Source organism: Rhinatrema bivittatum, chromosome 4, assembly GCF_901001135.1.
Source record: "Rhinatrema bivittatum chromosome 4, aRhiBiv1.1, whole genome shotgun sequence".
NCBI lineage: Eukaryota > Metazoa > Chordata > Amphibia > Gymnophiona > Rhinatrematidae > Rhinatrema > Rhinatrema bivittatum.
In genome coordinates, this window is record NC_042618.1 from 191,619,650 (window position 1) to 191,632,725 (window position 13,076).

Genomic DNA, 13,076 nt, shown 5'->3' on the forward strand with positions numbered 1-13,076 from the left:
GCTTATATTTACTGTTCTAATTCACCTGATAGTCATGAAAAAGACCATACAGTATGCAAAGAACATAACAGCATGCCAGCAACGGTAGAGATAAAGGCAACAGCATAAAGCAGTGCATGCGATCATGAAAAACGGTGCCTATCACTTCCTGTGTAGCCTTAAGCAAGTAACTTGAAACAGCAGAGATATCTACAGGCTTCAGAATATCGACTTGCCTATTGTAAGACTTTATCACTTTCTCTTTTGGTTTCTTCTTAGGACTTTTTTCCTTTATGACTTTGTTTTTTAGATTGGTGGGGCACGGGACGAATATGGGCAGGGTCAGCTTAACCATTGGGCAGACTAGGCGATCGTCTAAGGACCCAGCATCTAGGAGTCAGCAAAGAAACCAGCAGCCACAGCAAAATTATGGATCCTGACAGCCACACAAACGCAAGGAGCCATCACTGCTTTTAATTACTTTTGTCTTCATATGTTTCATGTGCACAAACAGCCAGTACTGCTTTTCACCATGGCTTTCTTTAAAAAAAACAAAAACAAACAAACAAAAAAAAAACAAACCCATAAAACCTGAAACATAAAAATTAAAGGGCAGATTTTTAAAGCCCTGCGTGCGTAAATCCCGGTTTTTATACACGTGGCCGGGCCTTACGCGGACCGAGCGAATCTTCCAAGAGGCCCGGTCACGCACGTAAAGGCCGGAACATGCTCAAGTGCCAGGCCTCTTGGAAGGGGCAGGCCAGAGGGTGTGTTTTGGGCTGGGGCCAGGCCATTGTTCGCTGTCCTGGCGCACACAAGTTACTTCAGGTTGGGCCCTGAAGTAACTTGTTTAAAAAATGGTAAAAAGATTTAAAATTGAGTTTTTAGAGGGTGGAGAGGAGGAGAAGCGGAAGGGGAAGAGAAGTTAGGGTAGGAGGTTAGGAAAGTTCCCTCCCAGACGGCTCCTAAATTGGAGTGGACTTGGAGGGAACTGGGGAAGGCCCAGATGTGTTGCCGCGCGAATATAGTGAAAATGAACACCCCCCCCCCTTGTGCGTGCTGCCCCTGATTTTGTAACATGTGCGCACCGGCACGCGCATGTTATAAAATCGTGCGTCAAAGTGTGCGCGCCGGGTAGCACACGCACATGAACGCTCGCACGTATTTTTTTAAAAATCTACCCCTAAGTGGTTTGACTCTCTTTGTAGCAAGACCTCTAACAGGACCTGAGTTTTGAGCATTGTTCTCAGGATTTAGGCTGCTGCAGTGCAGGGAACAGGTGGGTAGTGGTAAGGCTGGAGCAAACAGAGGTGCTACTCTACTCCCTAATCCAGACCTTTCCCAGGTAGCTGCAGGGGAGGGGATAAGGATGGAATGGACGGCAGAGCAAGGAACAGTTCAGTTTTGTCTGTAGATTTCTACTTCTGATTTTTAGTCCCTGAGTCTGTATTTGGTGAGGATCTATCTTTGCTCTGCATATGTGACTAAGGTAAGGTTTTTGTGTGCAGATCTGTATGTAGCAGTTTGGCTTGCTCTATTTTCCCAATAGGAGGTGTGCTACATGTGTGTTAAATGTTGTTTTTTTTTAAAAATAGGATTTTGTGTATTTTCAGAGTGCCTGGTAATGAGATAAAATCATCCCTATCTTCAATTAAACTGCACCGGTTAACCCACCTTTGAAAATTGAAATACTTTCCCTCATTTTCCCCAAATGCTTGTGTGGCTGATCTGTCTTAACAAGATAACAAGAGCTTCGGAGCAGCGACTGTCTTTTCTGTGTGGCTGTACAGTGCTGCATCCATCATGTAGTGCCATACAAATGTTTAATAGAAGTAGTATTGGTGTTCTAAGGTCTAGTGTAATATTTTCAGTGATGCCTTGTTCAGGGCCACTTTAGCCATGTTATGCTCTGCGGTCGCAGGCGGCTGCGACCTCTGTTGCTTACTAGGGATGTGCAGAGCAAAATTTTATGTTCATATTTATTATGTCCGAAAGGGGGTCCCACTTGCGGCCAATATGGACATAAAAAAAATCCAATGAGTTGGGTATATGTACATATGTGCAAAAAAAAAATTTAAACCCCCTCACCCTCCTTAATCCCCCCCCCAGACTTACCACAACTCCCTGGTGATCGAGCGAGGAGTGAGGACGTCATTTCTGCAATCCTTGGCGAGAAGCATGTGACGTCGGTGGCACGTCGAGTGACGCGGCGTCACGTGATTCCCGGCTCGTTCGCGCCGGACGGCTCGTTCGGCCCAAAAAGAACTTTTGGCCAGCTTGGGGGGGCCTCCTGACCCCCCCAAGCTGGCCAAAAGTTCTTTTTGGGCCGAACGAGCCGTACGGCGCGAACTCGCCGGGAATCACGTGGCGCCGCGTCACTCAGACACGACGTCACGTGATTCCCGGCAAGTTCACGCCGGACGGCTCGTTCGGCCCAAAAAGAACTTTTGGCCAGCTTGGGGGGGCCTCCTGACCCCCTCAAGCTGGCCAAAAGTTCTTTTTGGGCCGAACGAGCCGTCCGGCGCGAACGAGCCGGGAATCACGTGACGCCGGCGTCACTCGACGTGCCGCCGACGTCACATGCTTCTCGCCAAGGATTGCAGAAATGGCGTCCTCACTCCTCGCTCCATCACCAGGGAGTTGTGGTAAGTCGGGGGGGGGGATTAAGGAGGGTGAGGGGGTTTATATTTTTATTTTGGCTCAACAATCGCGATTTCCCACATATCGAACATATCTATGTTCGATATGTGGGAAATCCGATCGTTTATGTCGAATCAATTTTTTAAGTAAAAAAAAAATATGAGTTGCGTTTTACTAATGCGGTCAATCCGAATGCACACCCCTATTGCTTACCTCCTTCTTCTCAGCTTTGGCTCCATTGGGGGGAACTCATGGCATCTGCCAGCTCTCGTCAGCCCTCTTCCCACCTGCGGGTCTTGATAGACCCCTGCCCAACACCCACCTCATCTAGAGGCAGCCCAGCAAGCTGAAAAGTTAACAAAAATAATTGCATGGGGACCTCCTGCCCCTCTTCTCAAACCCTTCCCATTTCCAAAATTATTGCCTCCCCTAGGAGGGAGATTGTTTTGGGGCCATATGATCCTTTAACACAAAGGTGGCCCTAGGAGAAATGGGCAGCCATGTGCTTTTTATTTCCTGTTCCACGGTAATATTTTTTATCACAAGTGTTTTCCACAATAAAAATATTGCAGTGAAACTGCTGTGATATTTTCCGAGGGAGGGGCAAAATATTGCCCGAAAACCTACCCCAAACCCCCGCTGCGCGCGCCGAGTCTATCTTGCATAGGCTTGGCGGCGTGCGCAAGCCCCGGGACGTGTGTAAGTCTCGGGGCTTTCCTGGGTGGGCGTGTTGGGGGCATATCGGGGGGCATGTCGCGGCGGTGCATCATTCGGGGGCGGGGTCACGGACGTGGTTCCGGCCCGGGGGCGTTTCAGGGGCATGGCTGAGGCCTCGAAAACAGCTCCCGGGCTGGGGAATCGCGCAGTTACACCTCTGGCAGATGTAACTTTTAAAACAAAGGTAGGGGGGGTTTAGATAGGGCTGGGGGGGATTAGGTAGGGGAAGGGAGGGGAAGTTGCGAGGGGTGGAAGGAAAGTTCAGCGGCCTCGGAGGGAACAAAGGCAGGCTGCGTGGCTCGGCGCGTGCAGGCTGCCGATTTTGGGCAGCCTTGCGCGCGCCGACCCTGGATTTTAAAGGATACGCACGGCTATTAAAATTAAAATCTATTAAAATCCGGCGTACTTTTATAAAGTCTACCCCTTTATGCGGGTAAATGCCTTTTGAAAATTGCTACAACGGTACTTATTTACACTTGTAAATGCTTTTGAAAATTACCCCTTAGCACGGAAAAAGCACACACGAACTTCTTCAAAAAGCCACGGCTAGATTAGTGCGAATCCATGCTAATGCCATGCAAAGGAGGTAATTAACTATTCGTGGGCAATGCAGAGAGCCTCGCTGGTGTTGGTGCAGGTTTTTTTCAAGTGGGCTTTTTAGTGACTGGGTCAGCGCAGGAGTTAAGTGTAAGCGCCTGTTTGGAATTTTAAAAAACATTAAGCAGCAGAAGCCAGAGGAGAGATCGAAGAGGGAACAGGCACATGTCAGAAATACTGAATGCTTTTGTAGCCCCTTCCAAATCTCTGCGGCATTTCCCCCGCTCACCAGCATCCGCCATTATAGCTCCCATGCGGTCGGTGACAGATCATGAAGGGGGTTAGACATCGCACTACTCACCTTTAGTCCCACTCCCGAATTACTAATTCACTACTGCCCTAAAGGCTTTCAACCGAGAATCAATCATGGATCACCACATTTATGCGGGTTTATGTGAGATTTATCGCATAGGGCCTTCAGCATTCGTTTTAGCACATATCTGCGCAGATATTTGTTTTGCGCAGATTTTCTGGACATCTCATTTGCATGCCACCCCTTATTACATCCTGTGGAGGTGCCTGCTTTTGCTGCGCATGCTAAAAAAAATATACACACAGACAACTAGCGCCAATTTCACTGTGGGTCTTATTACATTGGCCCTTATGTATTTATTATAGTCTGGGTAGCACTAAGCTATGAGCTACCAGGCAGGAAACCCAAGTTTGATTCCCAGTTTTGGCTCATATCAAATGTAAAATAATTTAGTGGTCTTAGTTCTATTCTTAATTGAAAGGAATCCACGTCATACAACCCCTGGTCACTACCCCTGGTGCACATTGACAAAATGTTAATGATCCCTATAAAATAGAATTTGCCCGGAGGAACAGTGAGAGAAGCAAAGAGAGACGCCCCCAGGTGAACAGAGCACTGAGAAAGGATTGCCTCTTAAAAAATTGTACCAGAGGAACAGCTGAGAACCCGAGAGGAGGCGGGGTTATGTGACATCATCCACCAGTGCCTGCCTTTAAAAATCAAGCAGCAGACCCAGGAAAGCTTGGGGAGCGGTGAGAGAAGCAAAGAGAGACGCCCCCAGGCGAACCGAGCACTGAGAAAGGACTGCCCCTTACAAAATCGTACCAGAGGAACAGCTGAGAACCCGAGAGGAGGCGGGGTTATGGGACATTATCCACCAGTGCCTGCCTTTAAAAATCAAGCAGCAGACCCAGGAAAGCTTGGGGAGCGGTGAGAGAAGCAAAGAGAGACGCCCCCAGGCGAACCGAGCACTGAGAAAGGACTGCCCCTTACAAAATCGTACCAGAGGAACAGCTGAGAACCCGAGAGGAGGCGGGGTTATGTGACATCATCCACCAGTGCCTGCCTTTAAAAATCAAATGGCAGACGGCGCACTGACGCTGTCGGTGCACCTAAGCCACACGCTCCAAAGGGGCGTGCGGCTTGGTCCACCTTAGTCCGGAGCAGTCCAGACATTCCGGCACTAGGTGGTACAGTTGCTTTGGAACGAATATTAGGTGAACTTTATTGTCTATTCGTCTCCAAGTTCCTATGGGGAGGAAAAGTAAAATTTAAAGTTTTCCAATATCACTGATTACAATGAGGGGCCCTATGGACGATCACGTTTTTAAACGGATCAAATCACCATCTGAGGACAATATAGGGGAGCAGTTTTCAGTCTCCCTTAGTCCTCTGGAATTTGTTGCCAGAGGATGTGGTCAGTGCAGTTAGTATAGCTGTGTTTAAAAAAGGATTGGATAAGTTCTTGGAGGAGAAGTCCATTACCTGCTATTAAGTTCACTTAGAGATTAGCCACTGCCATTAGCAATGGTTACATGGAATAGACTTAGTTTTTGGGTACTTGCCAGGTTCTTATGGCCTGGATTGGCCACTGTTGGAAACAGGATGCTGGGCTTGATGGACCCTTGGTCTGACCCAGTAAGGCATTTTCTTATGTTCTTATGTTCTTATGTCCTGGTGAGGGACCATCACTTCCTCCACAACCTAAGGCATCGTTACTGGAAGATTTTTTGCACCTAGAAGCCGACAGCCAACCTGAAGAAAGCGGCTGTGTAGCCTCAGGAGGAATAAAGATAAGTGAACAACCATCTATATATGTTAAAGATCATGTTGCTGGGTAGTTGAAAAGGCCTGAGCAATGGCCGGCTAACCCCCCTGACAATATAACCTTGCAAGATTTATGGAAACTGATGTCAATTGTTAATAATAATGTCTCGCAATTGAATGAGTCTTTGTCAGCTGTAGTAAATTCAAATAAAATATAGACAGAACAACAAATAAAGGAAGTAAATGTTTTAAAAGAAGATATGGGAAAAATTACATCTAAGATTAAATTGTTAGAAAATACCGAATCTGCTCATATTAGAGATAGTATCTCTATTCATAGAGAATTGGAAAACCTGGAAAATATAATGAGATACAAGAATTTGCATTTAATTAACTTCCCAAGGACTAGGCTTTTGTCACCGTTTGAAATGTTTAAGAAATATTTAAAGGAGGTAATGCAATATGAAGAGAGAGAGATTCCAGAAATTTCAAAAATCTTTTATTTTCCAAAAAACGTTGAAGAAGAGGAAAGTGCCAAGTCCCCAAGTGTTGGAGTCTCGACCTTCCTTGAGGAGTCTATTGATATTATTCATAATAGGGCCACCTTATTTGTGTCCTTCCTAATGGAAGCTGACAAAGATAAACTGTTTAGGGATTTCCTAAAACATAAAGACCTGAATTTTTGTGGTCAGAGAATCTTAATTTTTCCTGATGTCTCCCGTGCCACTCAGGCAAAGAGGAGACATTTCCTCTCCTTGAAAGTTAAAAAGCTTGCAATAGGAGCAAGCTTTTTCCTAAAGTATCCTTGCTTATGTTTAGTAAACTATCAAGGTAATAAATTCAGTTTCTCAGACCCTTTGCAGTTGGAGACATTTCTGTTAGATAAGCAAGTAGTAGGAGGTAGTATTGATGACCAATAGATGTTCTATTTTCTCTCTCTCAGTCTCTATCTAGTATTGTTTTATTTAACATGATTATAGTAAAGCTCCCCCGATTATGGGTTATGTAATGGAGATGTAAAAGATTATGGTAACTATTATTTGAAATGTAATAACATCGGTATTACTGATATTTTTGTTTAAAAATTTAAATAAAAATTCAATAAAGAATAAATTGAAAAAAAAAATAGAATTTGCCCTACAGCTGACCTGGTTTGACCAACTTGGCATCAAGAACCACAGCTGAGTGGTAGACTTAGAGCTCCTTAGGTGAATCTGTGGGTCTAAATGTATAAAATGAGGTTGCAGAAGGGCAAAAAAAAATATGTTGTGTTTCTGAGGCAAAGGGAATAAATCTATTAATTTCCTGTTTCCTCTTATATTAAGGGAATGTTTTGATCTTGAAAAGAAGTATGTGAGGACAGGATTGAAAGGGGTAAGAGAGAGGTGGGGTGGTGGGGAAAACCCCATATTTTTGAATGGACTATGACAGAAAAATTGTCACAGAAAGATGGTAGAGGGCAGGAGGGGGATGAGTCTTGTGGCAAAGCTTGGTCTCTGACCGGAGGAATCCCATCTTTAGGGGCCGGCCAGGCAACCAGGTCCAACACTACTGAGATAGAGTAAAGGATGATCTGCAAGTTGCTGGCAGGACTTCCACATCAACTGCAGCAACAGCAGCAGTGCTAATGACCCTATGAAACCAGTCAAAACTGGCCCTCAGATGTGAACCACGTTTGGCTTGGAAATACATGAGTTAGGTGAAGGGACTTTGAATAGTATCAAAACCACTTCAGGTAAGAGCAGACCACTTCCAAACCCTCTTTCCTCTATGAGCCAGAGTGTGTTCAGATCTAGTCTATAGCAGCTGACAGGTACCTTGGGTTAGACATGCCGGTGGATGTAATGTGGGTAAGGTGGCATTTTCCATTGCCTGAGCTCTGTAGGTAGGTAGAAGGATTTAACCTTTCCAATAGAGTCAATGCACACTACCTCCTTGTTTTTGCAATCACTAGTTTCCCAAAAAAACAAATGGGGCTCCAGTGAATAATTTAGTGTACATCAACTTATTTGGTTAAAGTAACTCACGTAGGTACTGAATCCACAGCCATTTCTTGTACTCTTTGCTCGCAGGAATTGTAGTAGAACAATTTACTGAAAGAGCACCCATCAGAGATGTTAATGCTATTCATTGTCATTCCAGGCTGGCAAGTGCAGTAAGACTACAAAAGGAAAGAGGAAAATAAAATCTCAAAAAAGTGAAAACATCAGCTCATTTCCCCCAACATATAGGACTTGAGTATTGTTTACAGCTCATTCCCCACCCCCAACATATAGGACATGAGTATATTATATACTAGCATATGGTTGAAAGAAAATATAAAAGTCCATCTGCTTCATCCCACTAGTGCCTCCCATTCTCTTAACTATTGCATGCAAGACGAAGTGAAATAAAAAGATGCTATTCTAAGATCGAGCAGAATATGCAGATCAAGGTAGATAATCAACTGCCGACTTCACCTTTCTAGGACTAAGATAGAGATTTTCAATAGAACTGAGACTTTGCCTCTGCTAGACATAAGGAGGTCAATATTAAAAGCTTTGTAAGTTAGCTGGATACGACTCATTCGGCTAAGTTCCACGTGATATTCAGTGGCACTATACCCGGAAAGTATTAAAGTTAGCCTTGGTATTTGTTTTGAAATTAGCTGCAACTCAAGAGTTGTAGTTAACATCCCCTGTGAGCATTGGGATGTTATCGCATATCCAGATGCTCCCGAGCCCTGTCATAAAGGGGCTGATGGCCACAAATAAACCCACCCCAAAGTAATAAAAAAAACTCCTGAGGTCTGCATGGACCTCTATCAGACCTGCCATTCCTGGAGGTGGATGCAGACAGAAAAAAATCTTTGTGCAATTTTAAAGTTTGGTGCAAGCCCCACTGACTATCCCCTCCCCTTGAATTAAAAACTCCAGTCCGTGGAGGCTGGGATCCCACCTCTTCCCTAGTCCACCTTCTGGACCCTCCCCTCTTATTCACAATTCCAGCCCTGGTGGTCACTAGAGGCCTGGAGTACCAACTAGGCTCTGGGTCTGTTGGCAGCCATTTTTTAAACATGGCAGTGGCCAGGCCTGGCCTTTGCTCCATCACATGATGGGGCAGCCAATGCCATTTTGAAAAATAGCTGCCACTGGGCCCAGAGGGTGGGAGTCCTGGCCTCCAAAGGCTAGATATTTTTATTGAAGGGAGGGGAAATTTGAAGCTGGGCTGGGCAGCAGGGCTTGCATCAGACTTAAACTGCACAATTATTTTTTTCTATCTATGGCCGCCTCCAGTGGTGGTGGTGGGGAGGCAAGTGGAACAGGAGTTCTATGCAGACCCCCAAGGTTTTTTTTTTCATTTTTTTGGGGTGGGTGCGATGGCAGTCCTACAGTCCTGGGGCCACTATTGCACATTGTAAGGTGGATATTTACTGCAAGAAAAATACCACAGAATTCTCATAGCGGAAGGGTCATTTACTGCCACTTTGTGACTCTTGTATTATTTTTCCTTCAGGGAAAAATGCTGTGGCTTAATGAATGCTCATCTTAGCTTGGGGATAGGGACATACAGTATCTACATTACCTTAATTTAATCCACATTGAAATCCCTGAATATAAACCACACAAATAAATAAAAATAAGGAATGCTGGTAGAATTTTCATGGTTTGCAGGAAGTAGAGAAAATAGAACTTTACCTTCTTATTAATTTGTGTCTGAAACCTTTGCAGAAATACACATGAAAATTTGGAACACCGAGAATGTTGGCTTCAGAATTAATGCCCAGCTTAAACTCCATCAGGGTGATATTTCTGGTCAATTTAACTATGCACAGTGTCTTATCAGGGATGTTTCCCATGCAATAGTATGGCTTGGGCTAACTGTTCCTGAAATCTGTTAGTAAAATACACGTGGAGGCTAAACAGGCAACACCTCAACATAATTTCATGAAAATAAAGGATCAATTTTATTGCCACTGTGGCACCTTTGCCACAAGAAGTGTATAGGAGTCCATAGTACTAGCAGGTTTCAGGGTGAAGTAAAGAGTTCCCCTAATAGTAAGCCCTGAATGGTTTTAAACCATGTGTATTTCCCAACCAACAACAGAGCCAAACTGCACTCAATAATCAAATTGCAACCAAAATAAGTGCAGTAAACTTGCATAGTCCATAAATTTTCAATAATGTTCTTTATTGCATATCGGCAACTCCACTGTTCTCCAGTAAGTTTTTAATCAGCGTGATTCAATACGTCCCCCGACACGGTCCCGTGTTTCGCCGAGGCTGCATCGGGAGGGACAGTAAATATAAATCAATGATTCTGAAATAACACAAAGAGGACCATGTAGGAAAATAAACCATGGCCGACCAGCATTTAAGTATAAGAACTTCAAACAAAAATATATATACATTACATTATTCACATACCTGATACATGTCTTCATAAAATTTGACAGGGAGCGCGTCTAAACGCCTAACACAGGGGGTATTTAACAGAGTAAAAGGCGCGAAAGACAAGTGAGCCAATCAGCTTGCTTCAAGGAACAGCCAATCGGGAGACAGCCTGGTTGTAGCCAATCAAAATCAGATAAAGTAAGACCATTCCAGTTCTTTATTCAGACCCTCGGGTGTCACAGTGTTCAGCATATATATCCACCTTTGCTCTCTCTGTATCAAACGTTCTGCAAAGTTACCCCCATGGCTCGGGGGGGGGGGAGGGTGGGGGCAACAACTTCCAATACAAAAAAAGAATAGGTCAGACAAGGTGTGTGACAAATGGACCCAGTGTCTGCCCACACACAGCACTCATGTCATCTTTTGAACATCCGATTTCCGGAAAATTTTTTATTTTAAGAACTTTTTCAGACTGTAATTCAGACAGGGTGGTCTATATCATTAGATGCCCATGCAAAAAATTATATGTGGCAAAGACTACAAGAATGCTAAAAACACAGATCATAGAACATAGGTCGAACATTAAAAAGCTACGTGAAAATTCCCCGTTAGTTGAGCACTGGGTCCAATTGTTTAGACGCGCTCCCTGTCAAATTTTATGAAGACATGTATCAGGTATGTGAATAATGTAATGTATATATATATTTTTGTTTGAAGTTCTTATACTTAAATGCTGGTCGGCCATGGTTTATTTTCCTACATAGTCCTCTTTATGTTCTATTTCAGAATCATTGATTTATATTTACTGTCCCTCCCGACGCAGCCTCGGCGAAACACGGGACCGTGTCGGGGGACTTATTGAATCACGCTGATTAAAAACTTACTGGAGAACAGTGGAGTTGCTGATATGCAATAAAGAACATTATTGAAAATTTATGGACTATGCAAGTTTACTGCACTTATTTTGGTTGCAATTTAAACCATGTGTAAACATCTAGTGGAAGTACACAGGATGTGCATGGGGCAAGAGGTTAATCTGGAACCAGGGTAGGAATATTCCAGACCTCGGGGTCAGCTAAGTGCCTGAAGGTGTTACCTACATTTCTTGACAGACAAGGGAGTACATTCCCTGAGGGGCTTGGTAATTGAGCAGAAGTAATAAGAACCCTGCCTCTACAGAGTTGGGGGCTCCTCCAGATTGCAAGGGAAAGGCTGGTTGGGGTTGTGATCCTCACCCAGGATTACAGAAGGGAGCAGCAGGAATGGGCAGGGATTTTCCTCTAAAAATCCCCAGAGGCCAGAGGAGAAGAAGCAGAGGGTGCAATACAGCCTGGAAGTTAAAAGATTAAGCCTGTGCTTAACTGAGGCAAGAACTTGTCTGGAACAGGAAGCCAAACTGCCAGAGGGAATTTGTTTTGGGGCTTAGAGGATCCTGATGCTCCCTGAGCTGAGCAGACATACTTGTGAGTAACTATATGATAATCGAAGAAAGTAAATAAAGGACCAGGCCGACTGAGGAGAAAAAAAGAAACAAAGTACTGGAACTGTAATTCTGTTTACTTTCTGCATCTACTTGAACTGTGCTTATGTTTTATTCAGAAGATTCTGCAGTAAACTATTTATTATCTGAAGCACAACTCGAGTCTGGAGAGTGGTTTGTTTAGGTGGAGTGTTCTCAGCCTGGTACTGGTCCTGCAGGTTACCCTGGCCCCAGCTCACGTCCCTGGAAATTTATTTCCCCACTGCGGGACAGTAACTACAATGCTCCCCCGAGGCTGGAAAGGTGACTCCTGGCATGCAGGGGGTTACACCACAAACTCACTTTGATTATATAAAAAAATTATGATAGTTTAAGATTGCTAAGCAGCTCCAAGTCCTAAGGAACAGGCTGGGTCAGTGCCAGGTTTATTTTATTGCCTCTGTGGAGTCAGCCTCTGTCTGCATTGCAATGCTGGAGAAATGGAAGCAGAAACGTATTTCCCTTCTGGACTGTGCAAAATACCCAGTTCCATTACTCCTCCTTGACCTCTCCCCACCTTCCTCCCCCTCCCCCCCCCCCCATCCAACCTTCCACCTCCCTCTAATCAAGCCCCACCTAGCACCCTAAGCTTGCTCCCCTCCCTCCCCCTCGCCTTGTATATAGAATGTACATAATTCCACCTTTCTTGTAAATAGACCTCATCCAATCCCTCCTTTGCTCTATGTATATACATAAAATCCCAATTGTTTCCCTGCCCCCCCCCCTTCCCTCCCCCAACCTAGTTATAATATCAGTTACAATGTAAAGCCCAGTTGGCTGAATTTTTCTGGTGTCTGGAAACCTATGTGATGTCTCGTGCGAATGTCGGTATAGAAAAAAAAAACATTAAATAAATAAATAAATGTACATACATTTCCCAAGACTGATTGGGGGGGAAAAAAAAAAAAAGAATGAGCAGAAATACCCTTTCTGATCCAGGGAGAAACAGAAGAGAGCAGCTACAGCAGCGAAATATGTTGAGGTCAGTATTCAAAAGGCTAATGTTTGAGTTACCTGGATAAATGCTGAATTTTGAATATCTGTGCCACTCGCCTAGATACATTGTATTCAGAAAACTTGAAGGTATTTTTGGGGTGGAGTTGACTTAGCCAAATCACTTATCTGGTTAACTTTGATTAAATAGTGGTTCCAAATTTAAAGAATAAATAAATTAAAAGAGCTAACGGGCCTAACGGCCCCATCTCCCCACTCCAGTGAAACACATGTTGGC

General features: G+C 44.3%; 1 protein-coding gene across 1 annotated transcript in view; it reads right to left on the reverse strand.

Moving 5' to 3' along the window:
* The window catches only part of STAB1 (stabilin 1), a 335,521-nt gene that overhangs the window by 285,348 nt on the left and 37,097 nt on the right, over nucleotides 1-13,076 (reverse strand). Inside the window, exon 9 of the mRNA XM_029599456.1 lies at nucleotides 7,981-8,114. Coding sequence (XP_029455316.1) covers nucleotides 7,981-8,114 — 134 coding nt within the window. The remainder of the gene's footprint in view (nucleotides 1-7,980; nucleotides 8,115-13,076) is intronic.